The 13,482-nt window shown below is 34.5% G+C and overlaps 1 protein-coding gene across 1 annotated transcript in view; it reads left to right on the top strand.

Annotated features, from left to right (window-relative positions):
* LOC102801044 (protein white-like) overlaps positions 1-13,482 on the top strand; it is a 45,302-nt gene that overhangs the window by 18,516 nt on the left and 13,304 nt on the right. Inside the window, exons 12-15 of the mRNA XM_085499399.1 lie at positions 1,741-1,833; positions 5,581-5,638; positions 6,625-6,702; positions 12,392-12,497. Of these exons, the coding sequence (XP_085355525.1) occupies positions 1,741-1,833; positions 5,581-5,638; positions 6,625-6,702; positions 12,392-12,497 (335 nt within the window). The remainder of the gene's footprint in view (positions 1-1,740; positions 1,834-5,580; positions 5,639-6,624; positions 6,703-12,391; positions 12,498-13,482) is intronic.

Below are 13,482 nucleotides of genomic sequence, written 5' to 3'. Positions count from 1 at the left end.
CCCTATCCCTCAACCAGTACCTTCATCCTATTTCTCAACCAGTACCTCTACCCTATCCCTCAACTAGTACCTCCAACCTATACCTCAACCAGTATCTCCACCTTATCCCTCAACCAGTACCTTCATCCTATCCCTAACATTAATACAGCTTGGCATTTTTATAAAAGAAATTATGGTAATGTGATACAGTAATTATCAATTCCCTAATTTTTCCAAGCCCTTTTGTTAAACTGTTTTAGTATGTTTTTGTTTATGTATTTAGAAATTGTTATCTAGTTAAAGATTGGACTATGTTCTATTCAAAATGAATAATGTCAATAAAGTTATGTTAAGTTATGTTATCCCTCAACCAGTACCTCCACCCTGTCCCTCAACCAGTACCTCCACCCTGTCCCTCAACCAGTACCTCCACCCTGTCCCTCAACCAGTACCTCCACCCTGTCCCTCAACCAGTACCTCCACCCTGTCCCTCAACCAGTACCTTCATCCTATCCATCAACCAGTACCTTCATCCTGTCCCTCAACCAGTACCTCCACCCTGTCCCTCAACCAGTACCTTCATCCTATCCATCAACCAGTACCTTCATCCTATCCATCAACCAGTACCTTCATCCTGTCCCTCAACCAGTACCTCCACCCTGTCCCTCAACCAGTACCTCCACCCTGTCCCTCAACCAATACCTCTACACTATCCCTCAACCAGTACCTCCACCCTGTCCTTCAACCAGTACCTCCACCCTGTCCCTCAACCAGTACCTCCACCCTGTCCCTCAACCTGTACCTCTACACTATCCCTCAACCAGTACCTATACACTATCACTCAACCAGTACCTTCATCCTATCCCTCAACCAGTACCTCCACCCTATCCCTCAACCAGTACCTCTACCCTATCCCTCAACCAGTACCTCTACACTATCACTCAACCAGTACCTTCATCCTATCCCTCAACCAGTTACTCTACCCTACCCCTCAACCAGTACCTCCACTCTATCCCTCAACCAGTACCTCCACCCTGTCCCTCAACCAGTACCTCCACCCTGTCCCTCAACCAGTACCTCTACACTATCCCTCAACCAGTACCTCTACCCTATCCCTCAACCAGTACCTCTACACTATAACTCAACCAGTACCTTCATCCTATCCCTCAACCAGTTACTCTACCCTACCCCTCAACCAGTACCTCCACCCTGTCCCTCAACCAGTACGTCCACCCTGTCCCTCAACCAGTACCTCTACACTATCCCTCAACCAGTACCTCCACCCTGTCCCTCAACCAGTACCTCCACCCTGTCCCTCAACCAGTACCTCCACCCTGTCCCTCAACCAGTACCTCTACACTATCCCTCAACCAGTACCTCTACACTATCACTCAACCAGTACCTTCATCCTATCCCTCAACCAGTTACTCCAGTACCTCCACCCTGTCCCTCAACCAGTACCTCCACCCTGTCCCTCAACCAGTACCTCCACCCTATCCCTCAACCAGTACCTCTACCCTATCCCTCAACCTGTACCTCCACCCTACCCCTCATCCTGTACCTCCACCCTGTCCCTCAACCAGTACCTCCACCCTACCCTTTCAATCAGTTCCTCCAGCCTACCTCTTCAATCAGTACCGTAACTCTACCACTTCGACCAGCACCTCCACTTTGTGATATATTTAAAAATTTATTATCTTGAAAATTGCACTTATAATATCGCCCTCTTTAGTTTATATAATTCTATTCATTTGTTTTCAGGTGATAAGAGAAGAGCTACCCCTTATAGTGTATGAAAACAAGATAGGTTTATATAGATTTGATTCATATTTAATAGCAAGATATATGGCACAGGTATGTTATATTTTTATTTAGATTAATGTCACAATGCTGGAGTTCTGTATCTTTTCTTGAAGCAGTTATATTTATAATTGTGGAATAAAAAAAAACATCCAAGGACCTCTCTGTTATACAATTAGTACATTTGTGCTTGCTGGAGATTAGAATCTGGTGGCCTTTGATTTGTGTACACACATGACGGTCCTTCATTATTTCTTAAAGATATTCTCTGAGACTCACTCAAAGCATATTACTCTAGCGTGAACTGTAAGGTTGTGGGCATTTTACTGTAAAATACTTTATTCTAGTTGGAATTACCTGGTGTTTTGTCTGAAGTTAATTTTTACTGATTTTGAATGTAAAATGTATGAAAAAACGTATTTTCACTGGATTTTATTCTCACTGAATCCTCTCTGCACAGAAAATAACAAAAATAATATATATCATTGTCAATATAAATTTTTAAATTTTACCACTATTACTACCTTTATAATAATATCTATTAATATTTGAAGAAAAATAGACATTTTGAAAGAAGCTGGTATTAATTAATTGAATGCCTGTAATCTTTGGTAACATTTTGTATATTTTTTCAAATGAAAATAAATTTATAATTGCATACAGGTCTTTTGGAAATTGAATATAGGAAAAGTATTTATTTATTCTGTGAATGCCCACAGAAGTTGACTTATGCTTTCAAAGGTTGGAGAATGCGGCAAGGCATTAGATTGATACGTAGTTCAAATTTGATTGAAAAGTTCAATATATACTTATTAGTAATACTGATAAAGAAAGTAAGGTATTCAGTAATATCACATACAATGTACCAATATGTGTGGAATTTCTATCGTTCAACCAATCAAAAGCTATTCATAAAAAAAGGTCATATTCACATCTGTCATTTTTGTGATTAATTTTTTAATCAGTTGGCTGATGTATTTTAACACAATTCTAAATTTCCTCTCTGTCTCCTTATTGTGTATAACACGAAGAACCCTGAAAACATATTTACTGTGTATATGAATTGAGTATAGCTTAGACAATATGGATGATTCATTAAGTGTGTGGAAGGGGGTATTTGAAAGTAATTAATGTATTTTGTTAATGGAGATTTGATTAAGTGTAATGAACAAAACATCTGTTACTGACTGAATCAATCAATTTAATAGCAATATTTTGATAACAGTGGTGTGTATGGTGTGGCTTTCATTTGTCATTGCATTTATAGAGTAAAAAAAACAAATTGGTTTTATTCAAATTTTATTTATATTATCCACGCTCTCCAGAAAATATAATAGTGAAAAGGACAAGTTATATTAAAGTCAAAGGTTTCTTAATTTGTATTTTGCTAGTTTTCGTTTGGTTCTAAATATTTATTACGTATATTTGCTGTTGCACCCATGAAAATACAAACCAGCAACAACAACAAAATCTGTCTGTTTATTAGTTTATTTTCATGTAGTATGTATGGCGCTGGATACTTCCATATGTTCGTTATGAATATTATAAAACCTAGACATGCAACAAATTGGTTTTAGAGCTGGGAATCAATGTGCAAATAACTGTAAAAAAATTGTCATTTGAAAAAAAAATTAATTTAGTACTGTAAAATACTTTCGCTTGAGATTAATTTTTCGCTATTTTCACAAAAGGAATGATTCAGTGAAAATTAAAATCCAGTGAATATACCTTTTTTTCTAGATTTTACATTCAACTCGTCAAAAAACAGTGAAAAAAATCAAATCTAAAAATTAATTCCAGCTAAAATAAAGTATTTTACAGTAAGTGTTGTTTGTTTACATACATTGTACAGTACTGTACAAGCAAGCATCTAAGATGGCTATTTACTATATTTATCTTTTCATAAATATTTACAATTTATTTAATAAGTGAGTATCATGGCCATCAATACTAACATATTCTTCATGGTATTTACCCCCTACATTAAGTTTTCAGGCAGATTAATATGCATCATGTAGATATATGGTGGTTTGGTAAGCAACCTAAGCCAACTGTACGCCAGCATAAAAACTATCTAAATGTTAAAGGGAGGTAGTCATCTAGCCACGCATGCTTGAGTCTCATATAAACAAAGATTGTGTCTTTTACTGTTGCGCAGATCAACGAGTACAAACTGAGATGTTACCAAGCTTTAATTAGGTATTTTTAGGTTATTGGGAGGTATCAAAGGAGTCACCGGTGGTATTCAGTGCAAGTCGTGCCCAGGTCAAACCTCATACTTGTGATTTCCATTTGAAGAGCGTATTGGATTGTGGGATAATCAATGTGGGATAATCAGCGCGACGACCACTCCCCTTTAAATTATGCTTGGACTGTGCTGTATACACAACATGAGCATCCTAACTTCTTAACCTACAAGTATATGTGTGCATTTGGTTCCACAAAAGTCATTTTGGCTTAGTATTGCTTGGATTACAAAATACAAAATTAACAAATTGTCAAAAAAACAGCTTAGGACATTCATCAGTCAGTTACAGCCTTGAATCGCTATTCAATTCCTGACATATGTGTATATGATCTATTTAATGCTTATCACATGTTTTTATTTGTTGTGTCTGAGGTCAATGACACATAATTGTACTTACAGAAATTATTATTTCTTGAACCTAATTGTATATCTTTCATCATTCAGCAAATAATCAGACATATTCAGTTTATTTCACAAAGATCATGGTTTGCACCAACGTCAATGAGTCACATAAATGTAAATGATAATCTAGGAATTATTGTAGTACAGTATCTTGCGTCATCTCGACGTTTTTGTTATATATTTAACTTTTTAACTGTATGTATTAGGTGTAAAAGTGGATAACTGTAAACTATTGAATTCAGTTATGATAATTGCAAAACAAAAATGAAAAAAATCACCCATCAACGTCAATATATCTTCTTGGCACTGTGTGCGTTGATTTGCCATATCTACCGATAGAGGGGGCAATTTATGTTAGTGTTTGGTTGTTTGGTTGTTCGGTTGTTCTCTATGACTGCTCATGTTATGTAATTATATTTCAAAAGCTAGTCTGTTTAGCAATTTCTGTTATGAATTGGCTGATTCATGTGTAATTGGAAAATTATTTGAAAATTTATATAAACCAAAAGAAATTGTGTTTAGTTTGTCAGTTTCTTGGGTATTTCACTAATTCTGATTCAACGGAAAAATAAAACAAGTGTTCTATAGTAATTCATCTTGTCTACATTACCCTTTGTGAATGTAGTGCCAAATGGAACATACTTGTCAATGTTTTAAATTAATTGGTCACATTTTGATTGAAAAAACTCATTTTGGTGATTATTTCAAATTCAAGATTCATAGATACATGTATAAGTACAGCAAAAGTCGTCAAAGTCTGTCTGGTTTTTAGAGGTCAGGTATTGATCTAGCTTTGAGTTTAGACAATAAGAACAACATAAATTGCATATTTTTCACTAAAATGTTTTTAATTTTGTTACATCTTGATAAAAACATTGTTTTTGACATTTGAGAAAAATGGATGTATTCATGAGATGTGTTGAAAACATTAGTGCACTTTGAATTACTGCAAACCATTTTTTTTCACTGCAAGAAATTTCTGTGGTTTCAGCATTTTATTGTATTCGTTAAGACAACATTTTGCGATATTGTGCTGTAGGATCTTGAAAAAACATCACTGGTTCCAAATTTTGTGATTTACTGTGACTTAAACTGAAAGTATATATTATATCGCTATATTTAAATATATATTAATTTTTTTTTTTTTTCAGTTGCCTTCCTCTATTTTATATCCCATAGTAAGCAGTACTATAGTTTATTGGATGACAGGTAAGTAAATTACTGTAAAATGTCTTTTTAGCTAGCACGTTATTTTAGTTAATTTAGCTAATTCACAATTTCGCTAAATTAAGATGTCGGTAATTAGAATAGAGTATATTCTCACAATGAGATTATTGACACTTTAAATTAAGATTCAGTTAATTCATGCATTGAGTCAAATTAGCTAAAATGGCATGTAGCTATTTCAAAGTGTTTTACAGTAACATTGTAGAGCGGATAACTACCAGTAACAGAGACATAGGTTGTAACATTGTTACGATTATTGGTCTCTAGATACTCCTGCTGTACTGTCTTTGTGAATATCTTGAGGTATCCTCGTAATAACCTTATATACATAACTATGTCTTTTGTATGTCAGACAGCCCTAGAAACACAGAAAGTAAATCAACTTTTCAGCATATCATCAATCTCTCACAGTAGCAGAAGGGTGTATGATTTACAAATAAAGAATTCCCTGTCTTTTACCTCATTCAAAAACTCACGATATAATTTTTAAAAGATTAAAACATACTAGGTAGTGATTTGTTTACATAAACATCATGAGACAGAAATATTATCAGACCATTTCAAAATCAGGATTTCTGGCTGAAATTTACGAATATATGTTACTAAGGTAAATGTGTTCTCACTGTTTTATAAGAACATGTTTTTTAAAAGTTTACAGAGATGTGTTTTCTAGTCCAGTAATTCACCACCAGTTCCTTCTTTTCATCACAAATTCACAAAATCATCTTGTAAATCATTGGTGTAAATCTTGAACATGTGGCACTAACATACTAGCAGGACATTACTGGTTTCATTCAAACTTGGTACACACAATTTCTCAGACATATTAACTGATTTTGTACAAATTCAGTTCAAAGTAAAAAAAGAACTATTTATGTGTTTATAAAACGTCAGCACTTTAATACTATACATATAGTTTGTGCATACATGTATATTCTTAACAATGGCTTGCTTTTTATGTTTTATAGGTTTGAATCCGGGATGGAGGAATTACTTTGTGTTTGTTGGTATCATTATTTTAGTAACCAATGCCGGTGCCTCATTTGGTGAGTCAACTGATTACTATGTCTTTTCATCTCTGGGACCTACTGTAAAATCTGTATTAGAAGCCATGACTTCTATTAAAATATTACAATGCAACAGAGAGGATGCGGCTTCTATTAAAGCATCTACACATATGAGAAATGATGAATTTTTGGTTCTCAATTGTTCAAAAAGAATGGGTGCGACTTCTATTACAGATTTTAAGGTAGTTTCCATTGTTCACATTAATTACCCCTGTTCTCACGCAATAATACGCTTTGGTCCAAATCAAATTTTGATCAAAATTGGTTCAGTTCTTGAACAAATTTATTTTGAAACCATCATTACCTAGGTTTTTTCCATCTAATGTATATTTTTCTAAGTGGGGGCAGCAAACCAAACTTTATTTGAATCAAATTCAGATTTTCCACAGGACTTTGTATGCCTTGTCAACTCAAGCAGCACTCTCTGTGCTAGGGTGTGGTGTGCATACTTAATGTTACATCAACTTTCGATGGGCAATTTAAACGTCAAACTAAGGACTGACAGTGGTATATTCTTCAAAATCCGACTGCTTTCATATCATCATGAGAGACAGGAGATTGACCTTTATCGACCTGTAACACTGTAATCAAGCCATGAATCAAGAAAAGCACTCTAGACTGTAGACAAATCTGCATAGCAATTAAAATGAGCAATTTAACGAGTTGACCATCATAAACTCCTTAGCTTTTGACAAAAATAATCTACACAAAGATAAAGTTGGGAGAATTATATATGAAAATATATGAAAAAATATTCCACACTCATAGAAAATATTTACCCCAACATCATTCTGAAAAAAAATCTCATTGCTAATGAAAAGAAACAATGTGTACAGTGTATATATCATCTCATGCTGTAAAGTTTAGAATGGTTAAAATTGTCAAATGACTAAACAAGAGTTTTTTGAACAAAATTAAGAATGGTTTGAGCAGTGTGACAGACTAATAGATTGAAAACATGGAGCATGCATGTGGGAACAAGTAACATGTTGAAATCTGAATCAAGATCACTTATGGTTATTACAGTGAGTACGAAAAGTTGTTTCCATTCATTTTAAACTGAACTCCATTAGTTAATGCAAATTTGGTTCAGTTCTGGTGAAGACAAGTCTATTACGTACAAACTGATCTGTCATTTCCTTGTCATTGTTGCATATGTACCCAAATCTTAGTATTCTGATGTGATCTATACCAATTATCTTGTCTAATCATTGTCACTTGTAATTATCTACCTATGCCAACAATTCATGACGTTATATCTAGACTTCAGCTTGAGTTCATTTTGTCAACTTATCTTATTAGCTGTGCTGTTCCCGCAGTCTAAAAAACACGAAGGCATTAGTAACAAGGCATGATGGTTGATGAATGTAGTCATGCATGGTCACTTATTGAACACTGGTTGATTGAAAATGTTGCCATTACAAACAGATGTCGGTCATTGATCACTCAACTTAGTTGCTGGATTTAAACTGATCAGCCACAGTATCTGATATTTGAATTGATCACATGACCACGATGCATATTATTCACTGTATTAGTGTGAAATATCATGACCTGTTTTGTTGCATGAAACATGGCGATGTTCTGTGCATATTAGGACAGGATGTTGAATCATGTCATGGTACATTGTACCATTTTTATTGCAGGATATGAGTATTTCATTTTTGATAACAGTAATTGCTATTACTGGTGCACTTACACATCATGCCTAATTAGTCACAGTACAGAGACCATCTAAAAACAGGGAAGTATGGATTGACCTCTGTGCGTGGACATGCCTGGGTCGATTACATTTAAATTTCATACATACATAGCATACATATGCACATCAATTTGTTTCACAATCTGATTCAAAATGGCCGAATGGTGATAATTTTTGTGCTATAAAATCATCAAAAATCAAGCATTTCTGGCATTCTGGAACTGGATCTCTGCTGTTTATGGATTGATTTTTCTCAAACTTGGTACATTTGACATTTTGGGTACCTGATGTACATCATTTTGTACATCAAAATGGCTCACTGGTGGCCATTTCGTTTTAATTAATGCTTTTCCAGAGCAATATATCTGAATATGGACACATACTTATTTGACAATCAGATACAAGATGACTGAATGTCAATCATTTTAATGTTAACAAATCATCATAATCAAGCATCAGCTTCTGGATCCATATCTCTGAAATGTTCATGTTCAAACTATATTACTATAAACAAAATTATATAACTTAAATTTGATAACTAATGGGGTCTGTGCCATGTATGGTTTGTTTTATAGTTAAAACTCATGGCATCACAACCGCTACTATTCACTGACCCACAGTTTGTGTATAAAACTAGCTCGTATCAATGTGCTCTACCAACAAGTGATATCAGGTGACAACATTTGCAGGACTAATAAAATAAACCATGGAACTAAAAATTACCATCATTCTCGGCATTGTTTGTAGGGAACCTCTGACAATGCCTAAAGTGTAGGGTAATGTCAGCCAGGGATTTCTTTAAACAAGGGAATAGGGACACAGCACCCTCATGCCATGGCCATGGGGACCCCCTTACCCTGGGGAGCAGATCCTCTGGCAATCATAAAATTTTGAATGACCAGGGATCACATGTGGCCATAGTCTTCAACTGTGACCTGTCTGATAGTAATTTTGGCACCAAGGAAGCCATAGAATGCTCCATTTTAACTTGGAATTATCAAAAACTCCACACCCTGGTAGGGAGAACCCTATCTCCCCTACTTGGTGGCGTCGCTGAATGGCAGTGCTCCCTATCCTCGGGGGCGGACATCCGGGCATTTTCACCGCCTGGCAACCTGCGGCGGTGAAAACAAAGGCCCAAAACTCGCATAAAACGGTACTTTGGGATGATTGTTGAGACTCCTCTGAACAGTGCAACAAAATTAGCCCTATGTGTGTAACATATATAAATTTGGTTGTTCGGGATTACTTCAAAGTTGAGTTTGTGTTGTTTTCTCGAATTTTCACCGGCTCGACCGGCATTCCACAGCAGCGCGCACAGAGCCCATAGAAATGCATGGTACAGTGGTGCGCGTCTTAGCAACGTGGAACGTCTGTGACGTAGCTCCGCCCCCGAGGATTGCAGTTTTTTTCTTGAAAAAATCCTGCAAACCTTTGTTTGTAGGGGACTTGGGAACTTCTGACAATACCTAAAGTTTGAGGTAATGTCTGCTGTAAATATTTCTATTGCAGGCGACTAAGTACCGACAATGTTGTATTGGGAATTACTGTATAAAACAATTACTCTTAATAGTAGCATATCAATCTTGCAATCTGACGTACAAGATTAAATTAGAACATGTGCAGCCCCAAGTCTGTGATCTAATCAACACTAATGCTTGTACTGTCTGTATAACCTTATGATAGTGATTGCTTAAGATGAAACATTGCCACCTGATTATTTCAGCATATACTGTAGAATACTTTATTTTTGCTTGGAATAAATTTTCGCTGAAGGGATAATTCCGTGAAAATAAAATCCAGCGAATATATTTCTTTTCTTATATTTCACATTAAACTCATCAAAAATCAGTGAAAATAAATTCCAAGCAAAATGCCTGAAAAGCCTTTTCAGCGAAAATTAAATCCAGCAAAAATAAAGTATTCCACAGTACCGTAAATACTCTAATTTAAACGTCACTCAAATTTAGGCGTAGGGAAGAGTTGAAGGTCTTAATTTGGGTCTAAAAGAGGCATTTACAGTAAACAAAAGAAATCTTGTTATTTCCAGTTGATGCCAAGAAATACTAACTTTAATGTCCATGTAATATACTATAAAAGAGTTAATTATTCACGGGTTTTTAATTTCGCTTATTTCGCTGACTGGAAAAATGCGCTAAATTTAAACCCAGTGAATATGTAAAATTTAGCATAGAACACATATGGAACAAACAAAACACACAATAGAACAACAATGTAATAATCCAGAGCATAATATGTACTGCATATTGCGTTGCCATGGCACAGGCGTCAAGGGAGTCGATTGTTTACAACTCCTGTTCTTTCACTGGGTTTTAATTTTGCTTATTTCGCTGACTGGAAAATTAGCTAATTAAAAACCCAGTGAATATGTAAAATTTAGCATAGAACACATTATATAAATGATAAAAAAGTGAATTTAAAACCCACTGAATATGTCTGAAATGGTGAATCAGTGAAATTAAAACCCAGTGAAAATTAGTCATTTTACAGTATTTTGGTTATAACTTTGTTGGTTACAAAAAGTAAAAAAAGAAGTTTCAAGTAAAAACGAACATGAATATATTGCTTAGCAGCAAAATCCAGTAATGGCAAAACAATTATTTGTTTTTTAGGTGTTGCAAACATTGATTATTACTCAGTCATGATTATTATAACATACAAAAAATCAATTTGTTAGTTTATGAAATTCAAGTAAAATACAACTTAGTTTCTTCGTAAGCAAATGTTTTAAGTCGCATGCAAATGCTTGATCTGATATAAAATGTTTTTTTTTCCATACGAGAGTTGACCTGAAACTTGGCTCTTTGATCTGTTAGGTCAACGCATTTATTAACCAATCAGAACATTGGATGGTTCAAGCCAAATGTATCTGAATTACCATAGCGCATTTAAATATGTTAATGAGGGTTCAGCAACCTCACTGAAAGACGAACGTAGAATGGAAAGTTTTTTGGGGAAAACAGCATGATCTTTTTTTATCAGGAAATTAGTAATTTTTGAATGATAAACTAACAATTGGAGAAGCAATAAAAGCTCATTGTTGAAATGAAGTTCACCCATTCATGCTAGTCACAATAGATATTATACTCATGAATAGGCATCAAAGACAAATGAAAAAATCTAATTACCCGGTAGACACTAATGAAATATTTATAGTAATTTTAAAATGTATTCCATAATAATATTTATTACAAAAAGGATGCTCCTCTTCTATCTACCCTGTAATGTAATCAATACATTTGCCTCAAGTCATAAACAAGTGCTTATTCAAGATGCTAATTATGGTATCACATTGATAAATTTATCATATATCTCACCAAAAAGTAAGAGAAAATTGATAAATGCATCCAAAGTGAAAATATGATTTTTTATAAGATTTTTAAGAACATATGTGTAACATCCCTAGAATGGGGCGAAAAGAATTGCAATTAAAAACAAGAAATAGAAAACTGAATAAGACAAAGCAAACTAAACTGTATTACCGGTACCGTATTCCATCTATATTGCTTACCTAGTGATATGAACTATGCAAAAGTTATTGACATTTCATTGCTGCCAATTGAATGAAATTTAACATTGATTTTATTCTGCATCAAAAACAATTTCTTTCCAAATTTCCAAAAACAATTTCCAAAAACAATTTTTATTCTCTTACTTTTTGGTAAGAAATATGATAAATTTATCATATAGTACATGCAGACTTTGATGTCATCAGATTACGTGTAGAGTCTGTGATGGTATAAGATTATGTGGTCTACATCATTAGTGCCTGTGCAATATTTTAAATTACAAATGTGGCAGATAGCTGACATTTCAACAAAATCATAACATGCTTAAAGAGAAATGTTTTGATGGTTGTAATGTAATGGTTCAAGGTGCTTAGATACCAGAAATAGATCACATATGTGCTTGTATGTATCATGACATTGTTCTGATTTTTTACAGGTTTGTTTTTATCAGTACTAACGTCTAGTCAGAATGTGATTATAATTATATCTATGATATTTATATTGCCAGTACTTACTATGGGTGGATATTTTATTAACATTGCGTAAGTATAACAATTTAATAATGCTAAATGACCTGAGAACTAGGGGAACATTATGAGTTGTTTTTCTTATGCTAATACACTAAATGTAGTTTCACAAAATACATGCAAACAGTGCTTCAGATGTTAATGTGATTTAGTAGTTTCCATTTGACAATGTCCAAAACAGAGATTTTCAGTCTTTCGTGTGTCTGTTCATCATCATTTCTTGCACACGCTTTGACCGCTTTTATTCGAAGTTGGTACATGTACAAAGATATGGATGGGATACATATGCATGTTGATTTGTTTTATTGGCCTGTGACCCATTGGTGGCCATTTTTGTCCCCCAAAAAACACAAATCAACATTAAATTATTTTTATTTAAACTGGGCATTGACATCACTTATGATGGGTCACTGTTCATTTTGTTCTTGTGATTTGTTGGCATTTGTTTTTTTCAAGTGTTCTGCCAGTTTCTTCAAGATTTGTTTACAGATTTAGATTAAATTTGGTACAAAGGCAAGACATAATGGGTCATATTTTTTCTTGATTTGATTCAAAATGGCCGACTGGTGGCAACATTTGTTTCAAAATATTAACATTTGAAAATGTCATCAGTTTCTTGTGCGTTCCTAAACCTAATTTATTCATCACTCATGGTGACCTGATGATGCTTGTCAAAGTTACAATATTTGAACATATTTCACAGGCATGCCTGGGCCAATTTGGTTTGAACATCACACGATGGTTTACTGTTGCTCATTGGTTTGTGATTTTATACAAAATGGCCGATAGGCAGCCATGTTGGTGTTTTCATTTGTTCTTAACCATTTCTTGTACATGCTTTGACCATTTTTGTTGAAACTAGGTATAAAGACAAGGCATGATGGTATACCTCGGCATGTTAATTTGTTTTGACCAACTAGTGATTGGGCTGATTTCATTCCAACTTGAAGTGAACAACACACATACTTTGTTATGTTATTTGTCTCAAAATGTCCAAGTG

The sequence above is a fragment of the Saccoglossus kowalevskii genome, chromosome 5 (assembly GCF_978046115.1).
Source record: "Saccoglossus kowalevskii chromosome 5, keSacKowa6.1, whole genome shotgun sequence".
NCBI classification, from domain to species: Eukaryota; Metazoa; Hemichordata; class Enteropneusta; family Harrimaniidae; genus Saccoglossus; species Saccoglossus kowalevskii.
Note: the sequence above shows the minus strand (reverse complement) of the source record. Positions and strands in the feature narration are given on the sequence as shown.